Genomic DNA, 18051 nt, shown 5'->3' with positions numbered 1-18051 from the left:
CCATGACGCAATGTAGCCAGACCACGACGACGACGGATCGTGCATCTCGATGCTCCGTATTTGCTTATCTCTGTGTGTGCTCGTGCCTCGAACTGTTCGCGGTCATTATGTATAGGTGCGACACGGTACAGGTGCCACTGCGTGAGGCTGTGCGGAGGGAAACAAACAAAAAAAAAGCATCACTGTGCACAGCATAGCGATGCTACAGGTAGTTGTGTGCACCGTTTTATAGCAAAACCGGATAAAATGCTGTGTGATCTAGAGCAGATCGACGGACTGCTGGGTTGGGATTTGTTGGGCGCCGTTTACAACAATGTCGTCAATGATGCTTTATTTAATTCTTATCTTGTCTTCTTTCTGTGCTGTCTTAAAGGTAAGAGTTCTCTGATAAATTATTTATCTTTGAACGGCATTTACACACACACAAACACGTGCCATAAAAAGCTCGTCTCAAAATACAGCCCAGGAGACGCGGGGAAGCTTTGGTACACCTCACCCAGCACAGCGAACCCCGTCTTAGTTTGTTTTCATACTCCGCCTGGGCAGCGCGTACGGACGTGGTCGGATCGAATAGGATCGGACCCTGTGGCGCTGTGAGCTTCGGTGTACACTGTGAAACGGATCGAGAACAGCTAATTACGCCACCGTGGACAGATACAATCAGTGACAAGCGAGCGTATTTGCCCAAACCCCACTCTGTAGCTACCCACCTGCGCGGACGTGGCCTTCACCAGGCAGGCAGGGACCACTCCGGACAGGGGACGCTGATCGCTCAAGAGAGAGAGAGCGTTACCACATCTGCCAAGGTATAATTACCCTTTGTGCTGCGCAGTTCAACCTGTTCCCGGGTGCCGCGGCGGTGTATTGTGCAAAGGCCCCATAAAACAATATTTAAATTCAGAGTATCGCTACTGTGTCCGGCGGTGAACCATTTGGCTTGAAACCCCGCAGTAGTGCCTTCGATAAAAGTGATCGATAAGTTGGCGGAGTTGATGGATAAAAAGTGACACCCGTCAACTGTGTGCGCGGCGCAAAAGTGATGATATTTCGCCGTAATTCTCACGGGAAGCGATCAGCCAAAGATCGTACCGAATTGGAGTGATGAAAAAATTGTCTCCCTCAGCGGCGTGCGGCTGGTGTCGTTGTTGAGCTGAAACAAAAAAACGCAACGCTACCGCAAGCGACGAACCTCGACGCGAGACGCTGGGCGCACAGGTAACGGCAAACGGGCGCAAAAAACAACAACATTCCATTCGGGGTTGCTCTTCGGGGCCCACCTCGCAATACGGGAGGACTCGCATGAGAGGATGGGAAAACGGCAGCCATGCGTAGTTACGGGGCCTAGTCCGTGATTGCGCTGGTCGTTGTGCGTCCACGTAACCGGATCCACTCTTTCTTCGCGTGCTGGCCCAGCCGTTGCTTGATTGCGACCTTTCTCCGATCGCAGACGATTGAGCTCGGGCCTTGGTGGCCCCTGCTTAGTCAGTGGGAGTGAAAGAGTAACTGAACCATTTCACTTTTTCTCAACGGGTTCGCGGTATCTGTGGTACCGGTGCGCCGTATAAGCAACACAGGGATAGCTAACAAAGACGCTGGCTGGCTGCGGTCGATTCTCCCGCTTGTGGCGGCTCGTGGATAATCCGCGCGTCTCTCTAGGTTCGATTCTGACCGCCGCGGGGAACGATTGAACGATAGAAGCCTATGGTGGGGGTCCGTCGACGTAAATTCCGACGTGTGTGGAATGTTGACCGGGCGGTGGTATTACTCATCCCGATCGCAACGTGCCTACGGTGGTGTGACGGTGCAGTAGGAGATCGTGCAAACAACTAATTCACATGTTCACCGTATCCCGTCACGAAGTGTTTACATTGCCGAGCCCTTGTACGCGCAACCCTCAAACCTGTGTTCCGGTGTACAGTAACTTCTATCTTCAAACACCGGTTCCAGATCCGTTGGTTGCGGTGGATAATTGCACGGAAGCGAGGCGGAAAGCGAGGCGGAAAGCGAGACGGAGCATCCCCGGTGCTGAGCGTATTACAACACACGAACGCAGGAAGGAATCGAGGTCATTTGCAGGATATGAGTAATTATTGAGCCTTTTTACATCTGGCAACGAACCGATCGTTTGTCGGGAGCCTGCCGGTAGCCTCGAACATGTGGCAGAACTTTAATCGAGGCGAAGAACTAACCGCTTGGTCCTTGGTTTGAGAAAATAATGACGTCCCTCTGGAGAGGGCGATCATTCGTTGGTATGGAAATCGCAATTATTATTTAAAAAGTATTGTATTTATGTTCTTTCCTCTGCTTCCTCTTCGCCGGTTATTAATGTTGATGTACAAGCCTCTTGTGTGCTCTTGAGATGTGTTTTTTTATCCATCGTGCAAAAAATTAAAAGAGTTCTAATAACACATTTCGGATCGCGGATACGAAACACGTTGTCTGATCAAAAAATTTCGCGACATTTGAATTTCTGCGGGCAACGTATATCCGATTTTCGATTTTTTTGTGGCGTTAGTTTCCTACACATTTCAGTGACTTATAGTGAAAAGTTCGGCCGTTTCGAGTAATCGGTCAATTTTTGACAGCTGTTTTGCTTGGTTCATCGGCGGGTTTTGTCTACTCCAAACAATGGACGGTAAAGAAGTTTCAAAAGAAATTGTAAAAAATCGAAAATCGGATATACGTAGCCCGCGGAAATTCAAATGTCGCGAAGATTTTTGATCAGACCACGTAAGTCGTATTTTGACGTTTTTGATGCACGTTTCGCTCTCTCTCGCTCTCACCGATCTCGTTTCGCTCTCTCAAGCACGCCTCTGCTCTCGCAGGCGCCGCGTTTCTGTCAGAGTTCCCATTTCGCGCTCTCCCGCTCTCAGTTGTTTTTTTGTTGCCGCTCAGTTCAGTCGTTGGGTTCTGTTGTCGTTCCGTGAGCCGCGTCGTGACAACATTTGTTTATTTACCGCTAATGCGGCCCGTTTTACGTGTGGTGCGTGTGTTGTAACTCTTTGGAGTGTCTGTTGTTGCCACACACCTCACGCCGCGGACACAGATTGCCTCCGTTCTGGCCACTTTCACTCGGTGGCCGAAGAGATTTCTAATACTTGCTGGCGTGTTTTGCTCCATTGTTGAGGTTATGCTAATTGCCAATTGTGGATGATTCAGCACCACCACCACCACCGGTACCGGTGTGTGTCCCCTTGGTGACAGTTGGAAAAAAGAATGGTCGGTGAACCAGCGAATAGAAGCGAAGCAATAGACACGACCAGTTGCGTCCCATTGGCGAGTCACACCCGCTCGAGGGTTGGACAGTTTGTTTACAGATTAACTGAACGCATAGACGGTGGGGAATAGAACGGTCGCGGACCGGCTGACGCCAGAGTCCCGGAAATGGAACGCAACGAGGTCACCAAAGTCGGGAGGGCGACGGTGAGCTGCATAGCAGGCGCTGCATTCTAAACAAATCAACCATCGGACAAACCATCGCGCACCGTTGCCTGTGCTGTCTGTGTGTGTCTGTGTGTGTGTGTGTTGTGTGTGCAACGATCATTGTTTGTCGTTTAAACTAAAAAATCGCTTTTCTTCCGCCTATTTTACATGTTTCAATCGAAAAGAAGCGCTTCACGGTTCGATAGCGAGCGACGAGTTTCGGAGAAAAAGGGTGTAAAAGCAAAGAGGCTAAACGCGAAGTGTGCAACAGCAGCGTCGAGAAGTGCCGATCACAGTTGCCTGCGTGTGTGCTATTTGCCAGTGTGTGGTGGGCCGTGACACGACCGCGACAACAAAGCAGGCCAGAAGTGACAGACTCTGGGTCTGGTCCGTCCCCTCCGATCGCAACCGGAAGAGGGAGCATAATAAGCATTCGACGGCCACGATCGCGTGCGAAAAAAGCGAACGACGTAAAAAGAACCGCGCTCTGAGTGAAAGTTCCAAGAATTTGTCGCGTTAGGCCACTGAGAGAGCGATAGCAAAACTCGGCTTGATTCCGCGGAACGGGTTTCAGGAAGTTGGCGGATTAGCCACGGCCACGAAAATGGCCCATTTCTCGATCACCGAAATGCCGGACCTGAAGGTCACGACGGACACGTTCCCCAAAAGTGGCCGTGTAACCGAAGGTAAGTTCCCGCACGAACGTGGTGTCACGCCCCTCGGCGGCAGGGTACAGGAAGCGATTTATCGTTATCACCGGTTCCCTAACCGAACCGGGACCGGGTACTACCGTGACTGATAACGTCTATTAGGGTTGATTGTGACGTTCTGTTTCGGGTAGGGCCATCACAGCAAAGCTGGACCCATCATATAAACACGACAAATGTACCACGCACAAACACACACACACACCGGCCGAAGGCCTAAGAAATGATAGAAAAAAACTGTGGCCCTTCGCCAATTTGGTCTGATTAATGATCACTCTCGGCAATTAGTGTCACACTTGAAGCTGGAAACGGAAAGCTGCACGGCACGGCGAGTAAGGAAAATCGAGAAGAAAATGGCTTTCACCCTGTCGCCGTGGCCGTGGTCATAAGCGAGCAATGCGCAATGCGTTAACACCGCAGACCCCACATCGGTTCCGATGAGTGAGGTTTAATTTAATTCGCCTCTTATGTTGACTTTTAATTGGACACAATTTGTTGCCTTCCACCCATCCATTCCCGAGATCGCTGACTGACGGATGTCTTGCCGCTGGCCGGCGAGAGAGAACGCGATCGAGAAGAACAGAGGCAAACATTCAACTTCCTCAATACTACGCCGGCTTCTGTAGCTCTGGTGAGGTGTGGGAACTTTACGTGGCCCAGGGACACGACCAATTATCGCTTCGGTCGGCAGCCACAGATCACCACCGTTTGACAGTTCGCGGGACCAAGAGACCAAGTTGATAAGCGCGCGCATCGTGTGCTCTGTGGCGCCAATCGGTTGGCTACGCCCCATTTCGCCCGAAGAAGCGATCCTGTTCTTCAACGGAATCCGGCGCATCAGCCGTTAAATGCACGACAATCGGTTGCGTGCCCTTTCCGATATAAGCACTACACCGTTAGGTTCAGTTTATGAGGAACCATTCCTAAGAGAAGCACTTCACCGTATGTCTTATTTTAATGTTCCACTCACAGTTCGACCCTCATTGGTATGCACATCTTGATGATCTTCCCAGAAGGAAGTCTCCACCAGTGTGGCTTTCAGATGCACCGATACCAAGACCAACATGGAAACCCAAAACAACGACCCCATGTGTCACCCATCCTGCCAAGATTAGTCACCTTCGGGCGACAATCCAAAGTGGAAGAACCATTCTGGAACGACCGGCTCCCTCTTGGTCGATGGCAATGAACTCTTTCCGAAGTGCTCCCGTCGACTCCCAAAACTTGCATGCGGCACATTTTGCGGCCATTTGCGGCTCCCAAGACGGCCGGTGTGTTTTCCTTTGCTCTTCAATAATATTTTTAGCCTCTTTAGACGCATTTAGTGTTAAAAAGGCTGTGGCCGTCTCCGGCCGACGGAGGGAAAAGCGGCGCCGCAATCCATCGTTTTCCGGTGCACTGAGTCCGTTCATCATCAGCCGCCGTGAAACAACAACGCCGCCAGTCGAGAGGGCATCGGATGGGTCCGCGGCTATTTTTGGATGATTCACGATCGCCGCTCCACCGGTCGGTGACTTCGATGAAAACGATTTTCCCGTCACCGTTCCAGCGTTGGTCCGGCGACCATGCTGTGGATTGATTTTCAAAATGATTTTCCGCACGAAATCTAATGATGGCGATCAACCCACGTGTGTGCGATCGAAAATTGCTCTCGCGCCATCTTCCATTTTTGCATAAAACCTATCCCGAGGCTCCTCAACTCAACTCAACTCAATGAGCCTGCGGGGCGAGAGAGGTTTCAAATTCGTTGTGAAAATGGTGCTTGATGATGATTGTTGTCGACGGACGGTGTACTTTCTCCCAAACAACACTCTCACCGGCACAACACGCGTCATTCATTCACACACCGACGAGTGCCATTTTGCACCGAGATACGATGCTGGCCGGATTGTGCCGCTCGGTAGCGGCACCGTTCGTTTTGGCTCTACGATCATCATCGCCACCGCACCGGTTGCGCTCCATTTTCCGATCTCCGATTTTCCGACACCGACCCCGAGCGACGATCATCTGCGCTTCAGCGTGGTTCAGTGTTCATAATTTGAGAAAATTCCCCTGGCGAGAAGGGGGAGTAGTGCATTGACACCAGCGTCGTCGTGGCCAGGAAACTGGGAAACGGTTCACTGGAATGTACGCGCTCCGGTGCCGAGTGGGTCGAATGGAAAGTACCGGGTGTTGCGCTGGGCCCCTGATGCCCATTTGCATTGCCAACGGTTCGGTGCATTTCCGGTGAAAGGTGATCGCTTAGATGACCGCAGCGTGAACAATCGTGATCACTTTCTTGATCAATTTTTTGAAGTTTCCTTGCTCATTATGTTAATGCGACTTACCGTACCGCACCGAATCTACTCCATCATGTTCATAGTATTTAAATTTCCCAAATGGTAGGTTTAACAACAACAATACCATGTCATCTGCCGGGTAGATGGGTATTTAGATAGTAGTTTGACTCTCACGGCCGTTGGCCACACTAAGCCGGATGATCTTCGGTGATGGTTTACATCATTAACCGAAACTCTCATCTAATCCCGTCCCCAGCCGACTGTCTGGTAACTGTCCAACCAGCCCGCCGTCGGTTGCGCCGTCGATCTGGTTACAAATCCCGTTAGTTTGCCGAGAAAAAGACTTTCATTGCATTCGAAAAACAAAACCAGTTCCCAGTGCCGCTGCGCGATGATTAACCGAGGGCCCCATTTTCAAGGCCCGGGCGGCGGACGTCCGCCGATAAGCGTTTGCGAGGCGAGGGTTTTTGGTTCCTCTGTGCCCTTCGACGACCGGGACCTGTTCTGCTGTGGTCCAACGATCACCAGCGATGATGATGATGATGATGATGGGCGTCAAACAGGGGACAATCACTTGATAATGCTGCTGCGGGGCTCGTTGGAAAGTGAAACTGGCTTCGGATGGCAAATTAAGGGTCGGTTATCAAAGCTCCCCAAAAAGAAGTTCATACGCTGTTCGGCGGTTCCCGCGAAGATCGTGAGAAAGCAGTGCGCCCGTGGCTTAGTGGCATACTCAGTTCTGAGACCGTGCACTCAGATAAGGCAGCATGTTGTGAAGCATGGTGAGTGGGATTACGGAGTTCAACAGCCCTGTGGAGAACTTGTTTGCCATCATATGATAGATGACGGTGGTCCGGGTGACGGCAAGAGAACCTGCACACGCGTACAAACTCGTTACGAACGCTGATTTATGAATGGATCGCTGGTGCACCGTCGTAGAGGAGGCAGGCTAATGCAGCTCATAAATCTTGCCCGTCACGATGGTTCCACGGTATCGATCCGCCGCTGGGTTCGTCCGGCCATAAAGTACCACTAATTGAAATGTCTTGCTCGATCGAGAGCGCTACGCCTTTTGCATGGCCCATATTTTTGAAGTCTTTATCTGTTCCGTCATTCGATTATGAGATTCCTCATTAACGGTTTGGAAAATGTGCACCACCGGCTAAGACAATGTTTTCTGCCCACCAGACTTTTGAACTTAAAAAGCGTAACCGATGATAGATATGAACAAGAAAAGCGTTTTTTTCGGCTAACAGCCTGGCTGGAAAATGTTTGTTTGTTCGCTTTTGATCCGATTCTCCCACAACGTAGCCAAGCGCACCGAGTACCATTTTCCACTCGATCAAGCCCACGCTGAGCTCTCATTAGGCGAACGTTTTCCCCGTCGCAAATCAAAAGGTTATTTCTTTTTTTCGGGGTTGCCGCATAAAAGACAGATTTAAAACAAACGGCCGAAGGTGGCCTATGATACGCACCAATTATAAATGGGAACCAAAAAAACGTAGAAAGTTTGACGATTGTGTTAGGTCGGGCTGTGAACGATCGAGATTAATTAATTCTTTTTTTTTCTGTTGAAAAAGGAAATGGTCGATGTCGGAGTTAGGCAGTTCCTGCCCGGCTGGCCGGGAAAAGTGTCCACCGAACCCCTTTCGCTGCAACACGCAATAAAATGTTTAATGCCAATTTGTAGTATTGCTCAATAATAACTTTTAATGGCGGGTCTTTATTCATTTATGTAACAGAGTGCAGAAGGGAGGCTCAGTCGAAGATCGATTTGTTTTTGTGGTAACACTGGTACAGTCCGAAGGCCTTATCGCACTTCGTCTGCCCGACGTCGTTCTTGTCGCACAGATCGGCAAAACGTTCCACCTTCTCGGTCGGATTGCCCTTCGAAAGCTTCGCCACCAGCACGGTCCGGTTGGTGGCTCCGGTGTCGTCCGTGAAGCCAACCTTGGCAAAGATGCACTGGATGGTGCACTGGTCAGACGGACGAAATAGGAGAGTTGTTATTAAGAACGCCATTCGTATATAATCACGGATCGTGTGGATGCTTACCTTGGCCACTTCGCTGTCCAGCGACGGATCACCTTGGCGCATTTTCTTGGCAAACTCTTCCGGCAGCGCGCCTCCCAACTCGGCGTGGCAGGCGTCCGCCAGCGATTTGGCGACCTCGTGTTGCTTCTCGGTGAAGAATGCCTACCCGTAACAGAGACGCCCGCGTGGGGTTAGCTATGGACGAATCGCTAAGCGAATTCCCCTCCCGGGTCACACACTACCCAAACTTACCATTACGGTCACCGCGGCCAGCAGGACACCGAACACTATCTGAAGGCTCTGCATTGTTGCGTTGGCGCCGGAATCAGCGGAGGATCGAAGGACTGGGTCACGTTCTACACCGAAGTCACACTTCCGAATGGGATGCTCCTTGCTGGCTGCCGTCGCCTTTTATATGCTGCCCGGGGCAGGCAAATAATAATAAAACAACCACTGGCCGCGTGGCCATGATTTATGCTCTCCGAAGAGGAGAGCCGCGGAGCTCCAGGATCAAATTAATGTGGCCCCGTGCGGTGCGGAGTCCCCGTCAGAAGGATGCTGTGGTGGTCGTTCTCGTTTGCGAATGATCACGGTCAAGGTTTTCGGTGCTGTCAGGGCCACGATCGTAATAGGACGCTTCGCGAAGGTTAATCTCTTCTTTTCCGAGGGCATAATTTAGACACTTTACGTAACTCCACGATGTCGTCGGTCGCACTCAAGGACGTGTTTTGTTGTTCCGTGCCGGCTCCTCGTCCTGTTGCATTTTACACCTCGGCTCCGTTCATAGCTTCAGTTCCAGTTTCTGCATTTCTGCATGTCCCCTTTCTTGACGTCTATCTTAAAACGTATACCGCAAACGGGTTTTTCGCTTATTTATAGCCCCTTGGCGGCTATAAACAAACCATTCTTTTATTAATCGTTGTTTTTTAAATGCATTTTGGGATAAAATACAAATTCCTAAATTTATCTGTCTCGAAATGTCCAAGAAATTACCGTGACTTACCTTATGGTTTTCCCTTTCTTTTGCAGTTTGCAAGGAATGGCTCGTTAGGGAAGACGGAGCACTGGCGTACCAGCTACAGAACCAAGAGAGTGAGTTACCTAGAGCCAGTTCTAATGGCCCCAATCAATAATCATGTATGTTCCCGTTGCAGTAAGTGAACACTATAGAGGCAACAAGCAGCGCAACCAAATCGTCCGGCAGGACTTTCCGACCGCCCTCACGGAGCAGATACGCGAGAAGGAGGATGCCGAGCGGCAGGCGGCCCTCTACCATCAAATGATCAACGAACAGTAAGTGGCGGTTTGCGGTGCTCCTGCCGGTCTGAACTGAAGCCTAACACAACCTTTCCGCTCCTTTCCAGGGAGGAGATGGACGCAAAAGTGGCCCGCGAAGTAGCGGATGAACTGAACCGTGAGACGCAGCTGAAGCGTCAAATGGAGCAACAAAGAAGCGAGATGCTAGCCCGCCGACTGCAAGAGCAGGCCCGTCTAGGAGACCGGAGACACCATCCGGCTACCGGTGGTCGCCCTGTGCACACGGAACCTTCGCCGGAACACGGCTTCCCTTTGCCACTGCCACCGCGAACACAACCGAAACCGATGGCGTCGCCAAACGGCAGTGTCCCAGCGAATTCTCTACTGTCTGCCACGCCACAAACGCCTCTCCAAAGCACTGCCAGCGGTGGATACCGCCAAAATGGTGCGGTGCCCCAACAATCACCGCCCGATCTGCACTACGCTTCGCTGGATCTAAACTCACCGAAACGGCCACCGCCGCAACCGATCTTCCAGAATGGCCGCACCACCACAGACTACCACGAACCGTTCCCAGCACCACCGCCTCCGCTAGCTGAGCCGAACCGGCCGGCAACAATCAACTACCATCAGTACTCGGACGAGGAGGAGGAACCGACGGCCGCCGGCGGTGGTTACGCCAACGTTAACCTACACGCACACACACCGGAAAAGAAGCAACCGAAACGACCTCACCTACCGCCGTTAGGCATCGACAGCGTGGACAGCATACGGCCCTACGATATGCCGCTAACGGTCGACCACTTCAATGGTGGCGCAGGATACGGATACCCGTCGTCGATGAACAACATATCCGCAGCGGCAAGGGGAGGGCTCCCGACCGGAGCTGCTACCCGCTACTCGCACAACATTCTTCCCGGGAACGCCGAGCCGGAGTATCAAAACAATACAAACTTCAACAAAATGTCCCCCGAAAAGTATGTCGTTCCGGGAGCGATCCCACCACCCGGAGGCCGATCTCAGCCGGGATTTGCAGCGGGCAGCGAGATTCCTTCGTACTCTGTGGGTGATGGCTACCGTCGGGTTGAGGCTGGCATTCAGCGGAGCACCGCAAAACCACCGATTAACTATAACCTGTACGATGACGACGACATCGAGGAAGCACTGGCAACGACCCAGGCCGGTGGCCCATCTTCCTCGGGTTACTCGGGTGCTCAACAACAGCTACAACATAACCTCAGCCAACACATTGGCCTGCCGGTGGAGCTGGGCTCGGCGATGATGATGGGAAGCCAGGGATCGAGCGGTGGCAGCAGCCGCTACACTGGCAGCGGTGGCGCTACACCGAAAGCTGGGGGCTCCGGAATGGGTCCGTCGCATCATGCTCAGCCACCGGTGCAACATCAGCAACATCTATACCAGAACCATCATCATCATCCACCACCACAGGCATCCACGTCGTCCCATGGCTCCTCACCGAGCCACTCGAAGCACAGCAGCTACGACAAGACCGACCGCATAAGAACGTTGCAGGATTTGGGTCTCGCCCCGGACGAGATACAGGAGATCGATCAGCGGCTCGAGCAGGAACTTCGTGACGCGGTAAGCTACTGTAACGTTTTCCGGGGGCAAGTGGCATCGAACGGGCCGTGGATTCACCGGCTATCCCGAGCGAGTCGGAGCTCTGGACTTCATGTGAACCTCTTTTCGAATACCATGACTAGAGACTGACTCGTTTGGGATGGACGGCGATGGTGATGATGATCCCTCGAGAGAGACAGTGAGGGAATCGTTTGGGACGGTGCCGACTTTATTTATATCTGACTCTGCTGTACACTTCTTGTAGGAACTGGCCCGCAAACTGCAGGAGGAGGAAGGCGGTGGACTGGATCAGGAGTTTATCGATCGTAAGGTGGCGATGGAGGCGCAGGACAAGGAGCTGGCCAAAATGCTCCAAGAGCGGGAACGGGCCAAAGCGAAGCGGGCTCGAGAAAAGGCGCGGCTCAAGAAGGAACAACGAATGCAACAGCAGCAGCAGCAACAGTCGGCCCCGAATGGCGGCGTTCCGTTGGATGGTGGAACCTTGGAACCCATCGGCGACCGAGGAGAACCGCTCTCGGCCACCGGTGGAGACGTCAGCGTACAAGGGGTCGTAGGGGACGCTTCTTATTCGAACCCGATCGATATGCTGCAGCACCAGGAGCAGCAATATCAACGGCCGGTACACGGCACGGGCTCTTCGGGAGCGTCCAGCACCCGGCCGTATTACGGAGCACCGATGCCCGCTCCCGGTGCCCTCGATCCTCACCACGCTCAACACTATCGCCAGCAGGGCAGCCTGTCGTCGCATGGTTCCGGTGCCGGAAGCCAGCAGCACATCCCAACCACCCAGCAGCCTTCACCTCAAGCTGCTGCGATCAGTGACGAAAACTACTCCAATCCGGTCGACATGATCAAGCAGCAGAGGCAACAGCAACAGCTTCTGCTGCAGCAACAACAGCTACAGCAGCAACAACGCGCCGGACCGAACCTGAAGCTGTCGGCCAATGTGCAGCGGTTGATTGAGAATGGTCGCAAGGACGACGAAATCTACGTTCTTCCCGTGTCGGAGGAGTCCGGACTTCCACCAGCTACGGGTGACCTGCAGCAACCCTCGCAGAGAAGTCCTCAACGAGGCGCGGCAGCAGCAGCAGCCGGCAGTGGAACAGGCCGATTAATGGCCTCCCCGGGATCGAGGTACCCACGTGGCTTTCTTCACAAGCTGCTCCTTGATCATTGTTAATGGTTTTTGTGTGTCGTTGTCAGGAACCAGTACTTGGACGATAATATCGCAGCAAAAATCGATCCCACGTTTGCGATGGGAGGTTCCCTGGGGTCTCCGGGTACGGCCACCACGTCGCTAACGACTTCACCGGTGGCGCACTCCACACAGCCCGGTAAGACCACTCTCGCGCTTCTCACCGGTCCCTGTTTCTATGACCAGTTTTTCCCTGCTCTTTGGTAGATATTCTAGAGTTTTCCGATCCCGGATCATCTAGTCCTGTGCCACCGTACATGCCGATACAGGGCACGCGGCGCAACAACACCGCCGAGGGTAAGAAGCGCAAGTCGAAGGAACGCTGCGCCCAGCAGTAAAACCGGTGCGGCACAGGAATGATTCGGAGCGGGCCGCAGGACGGGAACTCTCTACTTTTGCGTTTGTTTAGTGATGCCATCGCAAGGCGCGCGATAAAATTTGGGGCCGAAAGATTATGAATCTATATTATAACTGCGTTTATTTATCGAAAAAGCATGGATTTGTACGGAGGCAGCATGAGTGTGAAAGTGAAACAGCTCGAACCAACGGAGGTTGTTTATTTAATAAAAGCGAAACCGTATGTTTTTTATAACCTTCTTTTTTGTTGTCTACCGATGATGCATCGCACGTCCGAAGAGATACATGGTCCTGAAAACTGAATACTTTACCTGGGGATCTAGAGTTTGGTGCATAAGCTCTTTTTTTATGAACTTCCTATTACTTAACGCTTAAAACTTCATAATTCATTTTGAAAATTAGAAACATTTAGTATATACTTTGAAGGGGACAAAATGGGACGTTTTACGCTTGAAGAAAGCTGGGAAATATTAAAAAATTACTTCCAAAGTGGCAGGTCTTCAACTCAAACGGTACGATATTTGAAAAGCTCATTTCCACCTCGGTGGCTATGCTAATGAGCAGAATTGTAATTTTTGGGGTTCGGAAAACCCACACGCCGTGCAAGAGAACCCAATGCACCCCCAACGAGTGACTGTTCGCTGTGGATTTTGGTCTGGCGGAATCAGCGGCCGCCGTATGAATGAATGAAGAAGGGACCGCCCAAACCGTCGAAGGGTCTTTCCGAGTGGTTCGGACCATCAGATTGTTTAGCAGTACCTCCATGATACTGTTGCTTCCGCTGACGAGACCCATTATCGTTCCGTCGTCGAGATATATGTTCAGACGTCGCAGAACCTTGCGGTTCAACGTTTGCCAGTTGCTTAGCTTGTTCGCTGTGGAACTACACTTCGAGTAGTTGTGCAAATCTATCAGCTTGGGAAACAGACACTTCAAAATCTCTGCCACAAGAACTACGAAAACGAACGTAACAGCGTTAGTGGACTCACACGAACCGGTTTCCGGTCTGTAGGGCGTTTCAGTGACGCGCTAGCGAAACGACGCTTCATTGCGCATCGAGCAGTTTTCGAAGCATGGCCACAGACGGATCGCCTCTGCCGTTAGTGCTAATTACAGTTGTTTATCTCACGGGATTATGTAAGTACAGTGGGCCAAAGAGAGATTATTTGTGGTACGAGTGACCAATCAATCCTGTTTCCACCCTTCTAGGCCACGGGAAACTGTATTCTGTCCATTCCGAGTTGCGAGAGAGCTTTGAAGAAGCATTCATGCCGAACATCCGCGAATCGATCGATGGTAGGATGGTTGAACGATGTGTCCTTTCAGATGACCGCAGTTTGTTTGTCCCCTGTGCTCGATAGATTGTCATATGCGATATTACAAGTGGGGTAGACGCTCAGAAGTAAAACCGACCTTCGGGAGACCAGCCTATTTGCGTGAGTTCGCCCATATGGCCGCAGTTGGATGGACGAAGTCAAATGCGTCCATTGCGTGGAGCTGCGGAGGATCGCTAATCTGGGAGAACTACGTCCTCACGGCGGCTCACTGTGTAGAGGACGATGAGTAAGTTCAGCCCGACTACGAGTGTGTTGGTGGGCCGTTACGTCCGTTTATTTCATTAGCAACGTGCCGCCCGATGTGGTTCGCCTTGGGGATATTAATCTGTACAACGACACGGACGACCAGTATGCGCAGCAGCTGAAGATTGTCGAAATTGTGCGCCACCCGGAACACCGGTTCAGCACGCGCTATCACGATCTGGCGCTGTTGAGGTTGGAGAGGAATGTCAAGTGAGTATGAAGGTGGCTCATAAAATGGCTCATGAAGAATTAATTTGTCTGCAGTTTGTGAGATTTTCATGAATAAAACATTTGTTTTGTTGTCAACCCAAACCGCCTGCAGACTGCATGATACGGTGGCGCCGGCCTGTCTGTGGAACGATGAAGAGATTCCTTTCCCGTCGATGGAAGCCACGGGCTGGGGAGCAACTGGATTCGGTAGGTTCGATAGGTGTGGTTAAAAAAAATCCAACTAACCAACTCACCGCTCGCAGGTCAAAAGTCCGCTCCGATTCTTCTCAAGGTGTCACTCGGGTTGGTGAAAAAGGCCGATTGTGACAGATACTATCGCGTTGGTGACCGAGGATTGAAGCAGGGCCTACAGAACTATCAGCTGTGCGCTGGCGATGTGAAAATGGACACCTGTCCGGTAAGTCCTTCCCGAAAGCCAATCTTGCGCTCTTAGTGACGAATCAATGGTCGGGCCCTGTAGGGTGACTCGGGTGGACCGTTGCAAATGAAACTGCTGCACAACGGCAAGATGAGTCCTTTCGTGGTGGGAGTTACCTCGTTCGGTGGTGTGTGCGGCCAATCGATACCCGGAGTGTACATGAAGGTGGCCCCGTACATCCCGTGGATTAGTTCGGAGCTAGCGAAACGTGGAGAGAATGTACAAGGTATTACGGGAGAACCGGGTATCAGCAAGGAAGCACTTTCCGAGTTACTTCTAATTGGTTCTCGATTACAGAGTGGAGCTTCAAACCGTACGCCTGTGCCTTTCGATACGTCCATTTGCGAGAGTACGAGGACGACGTGATATTCAGTAAATCGGACACTTTTGAAGGGATCGACGCCAGTAAGGCGCACATGAGCATCTTAGACTCGAGCCAAACCGTATCCATACATTGGCCACGATCTGGCAAGGGTCCGAGCAACTGTTACGGCGTTGTGATCGACGAGGACACTGTCGTTACGTTGGCTCGGTGCGCGATTGCGAACAGGTTTGGAGCGGAACTACGGATTGTTGTGCGGAATTACTTCTTCTTTACGTTACCTTCCAGAACTCAACCCTCACACGTTGTTTACCAGGGAGAAAGGAGAAACGATATCGTGCAAGCTCGCTGGCATCCCGCTTACAGGCCCAACTCTTTCTACAATGATATCGCAATCTTGAAACTGAAGGACCGGTTAAAATTTTCCTCTGAGTTTGTACCAGCCTGTATCTGGAGTGCATTCGAGCTTCCCGATCCTCAGTTCTACGTCACTGGCCAGGGAAGGAACGATTTGAACAAATTCCATCGGAATTCAACGCCCATAACTGAGCTGGGTAAGCAAAGCACCTACCACTCTAGCCACCTGAACTAGTTCTCTTCCCTTCGCCACCATGCGACAGATCCAACGATCGTGCAGTTGTCCCCGAGGGCGAACATTCTGGAGGCGGCCAACTGTTCCTTTCCTGAGGAGTACCTGACTGGTCTAAGTCGCGGCCTAGCGCCGGAACATCTGTGCTTCGGTAACAAACCATTCCTCGTACCGGATTCCTGTGAGATGCTATTCGGTGCACCATTGAGACGTGAAATTTGGCGTTTCGGTCGCTATTTTGAGTACATCTACGGGCTAAACCTGCTCGGAAAGGACTGTGGCTTTGGGCGAGCAGCGCTGGCAACTCGGCTTGGTGAGCACTTACAGTGGTTGAATTCGGTGCTCTTGCCCAATTATCGCGACGATGGAGAGGGCATTCATTTCCTGAACGCAGATCTCAGTGAATCGGAATCCTGCGTTGGAACGGATGGAATCGCTGGACTGTGTGTCAACATAGACCAATGTCCAAAGATACGGTACGACATTCAATCAAAACGAAATGTAAAGTTTTGCCACGGTGGAGAGATAGTGTGCTGTCCGTACGACAATATTCGGAACGCAACCAACCCCGGTGCTCGAGAGTTGGACGATTGCGAGAATCGCTACAAACAGTTCCACGAGGGATACACGATGTCTCAACGGGATCTAGTTGATCACTTCTATCATACGGTATGGAGTTGGTAACATTTTACGGGGAATTTGTAAGCTAAATCGGTATCTATATATTTTTATTTATAGGTGTACTTAGGATGGGAGGCTAACGGTGAGACGAAATGGGATTGCTCCGGTACGCTGATCACGCGTAGCGTCGTCCTGTCGTCGGCGTACTGTCTGACCAGGGGAAAAGCCCTTCCGACAATGGCAAACGTGGCGGAAGGGAGCCCTAACGTAACCTGGTACCAGCCCCGAGTCGTGCGCATCAAGGAAGTGATCATCCATCCTGGGTACGATGCGAAAAGTCTGCAAAACGATATCGGGTTGGTGCGTCTTGAGAGAGACATTGTTCCCACTGCACGCAAGTACCCGATCTGTCTGTACCAAAACGAAACGCACACACCGCTTTTCCTGTTCCGCATGGTCGTAGGTACGGAGCAAAATCAGATCGATGATGAGGTGTTGCTGTTGCTACGGTGTTGAATTGAGTTCCTTGTTCTTTCCGCAGCTGACGGCGAGTCCGTTTTTGTGGAAAGTTTTCCCAAGTATAACGTGGACTGTCGAGCGGTGCTTCAGGAGCATGACGCACGTGATCTGTTTCCAAACGAACTGTGCACGGACATCGACGGAAGTCCGATCGCTATATCAGGCGATCCTCTCGTGTGGTACCGACTGAACACTGCGGATAACTCGTCGACCCAGTACCTGGTGGGCATTATAAGTTCGGGCCTTGCCGACCAGCAGCTGGGAGTGTACTCGAGAATATCGTCCTACATTGGATGGATCAAACAGATGATATAGATCAGGAGTAGCCTTAAAGCCAGTGATGATGAGTCGATCGCTAGAATTGCTCCTGTAAACAACTTTCCCTGTGGAAAATGTTTAATGTTAAATAACAAAATATGTTAATTTTAAACAAATAGTTGTCTAGAAAAGAGTCAGGTCCATTGAACCTAAGCTTATCAGTGACTTTGTGTGCCAATTTCGTAATCATTGAACTTTATTCGAAAAATATTCCTATTCACTGTCCGGTGTCACAAAACTACGCTGTGCAAACTTTCACGCGGAGTGATTCAGTAGTTTTTGGAGAAAATACGGTACACACATGAGGACAAACATTAACTTTTAATAAACAGAATATGTATATATAGATTATGTTTATGAAGTATTAGTCGCTTCTGTTCCCCTAGTATTTTTCGGCCCATATAGCGGCTCAAAATTCGACTCAAATTTCGAATAATTTTGAGTTGTTACAGTTATAATGGACCCCCGCTGATAGAGCAGTCGGTAGTGCTCTTCGCTGTCACGCAGCTGGCCTGGGTTTCGAATCCCGGGATCGGTTGTCACTCAACCGGCCATGGTTTCGATTCCCGATACCGGCGTGACAGGGGGGGGTTGGCGCG

General features: G+C 51.3%; 3 protein-coding genes across 4 annotated transcripts; 2 read left to right on the top strand and 1 right to left on the bottom strand.

The window, feature by feature from the left end:
• The first annotated feature begins 3913 nt into the window (after positions 1-3913).
• On the top strand, positions 3914-13070 carry LOC128271526 (uncharacterized). Of its 2 annotated transcripts, XM_053009098.1 has the most exons (7): positions 3914-4109; positions 9473-9535; positions 9598-9736; positions 9808-11302; positions 11547-12436; positions 12506-12636; positions 12705-13070. In XM_053009098.1, the coding sequence occupies exons 1-7, from the start codon at positions 4028-4030 to the stop codon at positions 12833-12835; spliced, it is 2931 nt and encodes a 976-aa protein (XP_052865058.1). In that variant the 5' UTR covers positions 3914-4027; the 3' UTR covers positions 12836-13070. The 2 variants fall into 2 exon arrangements, with proteins under 2 accessions (XP_052865058.1, XP_052865059.1); XM_053009099.1 differs by lacking the exons at positions 3914-4109; positions 9473-9535 and having other exon boundaries at positions 9625-9740; positions 9812-11302.
• Positions 8168-8749, bottom strand: LOC128271527 (general odorant-binding protein 56d-like). Its single transcript, XM_053009100.1, has 3 exons — positions 8696-8749; positions 8465-8605; positions 8168-8386 (listed from the first exon to the last, which is right to left on the bottom strand). The coding sequence occupies exons 1-3, from the start codon at positions 8747-8749 to the stop codon at positions 8168-8170; spliced, it is 414 nt and encodes a 137-aa protein (XP_052865060.1).
• Positions 13071-13114: 44 nt separating the features above from the next.
• On the top strand, positions 13115-17449 carry LOC128270888 (uncharacterized). Its single transcript, XM_053008314.1, has 12 exons — positions 13115-13142; positions 14064-14150; positions 14216-14417; positions 14477-14644; positions 14757-14851; positions 14908-15062; positions 15126-15309; positions 15381-15633; positions 15694-15959; positions 16026-16663; positions 16733-17078; positions 17157-17449. The coding sequence occupies exons 1-12, from the start codon at positions 13115-13117 to the stop codon at positions 17447-17449; spliced, it is 2715 nt and encodes a 904-aa protein (XP_052864274.1).
• The last annotated feature ends 602 nt before the right edge of the window (positions 17450-18051 follow it).

This window comes from Anopheles cruzii, chromosome 3, assembly GCF_943734635.1.
Source record: "Anopheles cruzii chromosome 3, idAnoCruzAS_RS32_06, whole genome shotgun sequence".
NCBI lineage: Eukaryota > Metazoa > Arthropoda > Insecta > Diptera > Culicidae > Anopheles > Anopheles cruzii.
Note: the sequence above shows the minus strand (reverse complement) of the source record. Positions and strands in the feature narration are given on the sequence as shown.

What these genes read in the sequence shown, in the direction of transcription:
- LOC128270888 (XM_053008314.1), top strand. Translation starts at nt 13,115, where the DNA reads ATGCATCGCACGTCCGAAGAGATACATG. An exon ending in CACTGTGTAGAGGACGATGA is followed by an intron (nt 14,418 to 14,476) that starts GTAAGTTCAGCC and finishes TTATTTCATTAG; the next exon opens with CAACGTGCCGCCCGATGTGG. An exon ending in CCTGTTCCGCATGGTCGTAG is followed by an intron (nt 17,079 to 17,156) that starts GTACGGAGCAAA and finishes TTCTTTCCGCAG; the next exon opens with CTGACGGCGAGTCCGTTTTT.
- LOC128271526 (XM_053009098.1), top strand. Translation starts at nt 4,028, where the DNA reads ATGGCCCATTTCTCGATCACCGAAATGCCGGACCTGAAGGTCACGACG. An exon ending in AAGTGGCCGTGTAACCGAAG is followed by an intron (nt 4,110 to 9,472) that starts GTAAGTTCCCGC and finishes TTTCTTTTGCAG; the next exon opens with TTTGCAAGGAATGGCTCGTT. An exon ending in ATGGCCTCCCCGGGATCGAG is followed by an intron (nt 12,437 to 12,505) that starts GTACCCACGTGG and finishes TGTCGTTGTCAG; the next exon opens with GAACCAGTACTTGGACGATA.
- LOC128271527 (XM_053009100.1), bottom strand. Translation starts at nt 8,749, where the DNA reads ATGCAGAGCCTTCAGATAGTGTTCGGTGTCCTGCTGGCCGCGGTGACC. An exon ending in TGGCCGCGGTGACCGTAATG is followed by an intron (nt 8,606 to 8,695) that starts GTAAGTTTGGGT and finishes TGTTACGGGTAG; the next exon opens with GCATTCTTCACCGAGAAGCA. An exon ending in TGGACAGCGAAGTGGCCAAG is followed by an intron (nt 8,387 to 8,464) that starts GTAAGCATCCAC and finishes CCGTCTGACCAG; the next exon opens with TGCACCATCCAGTGCATCTT.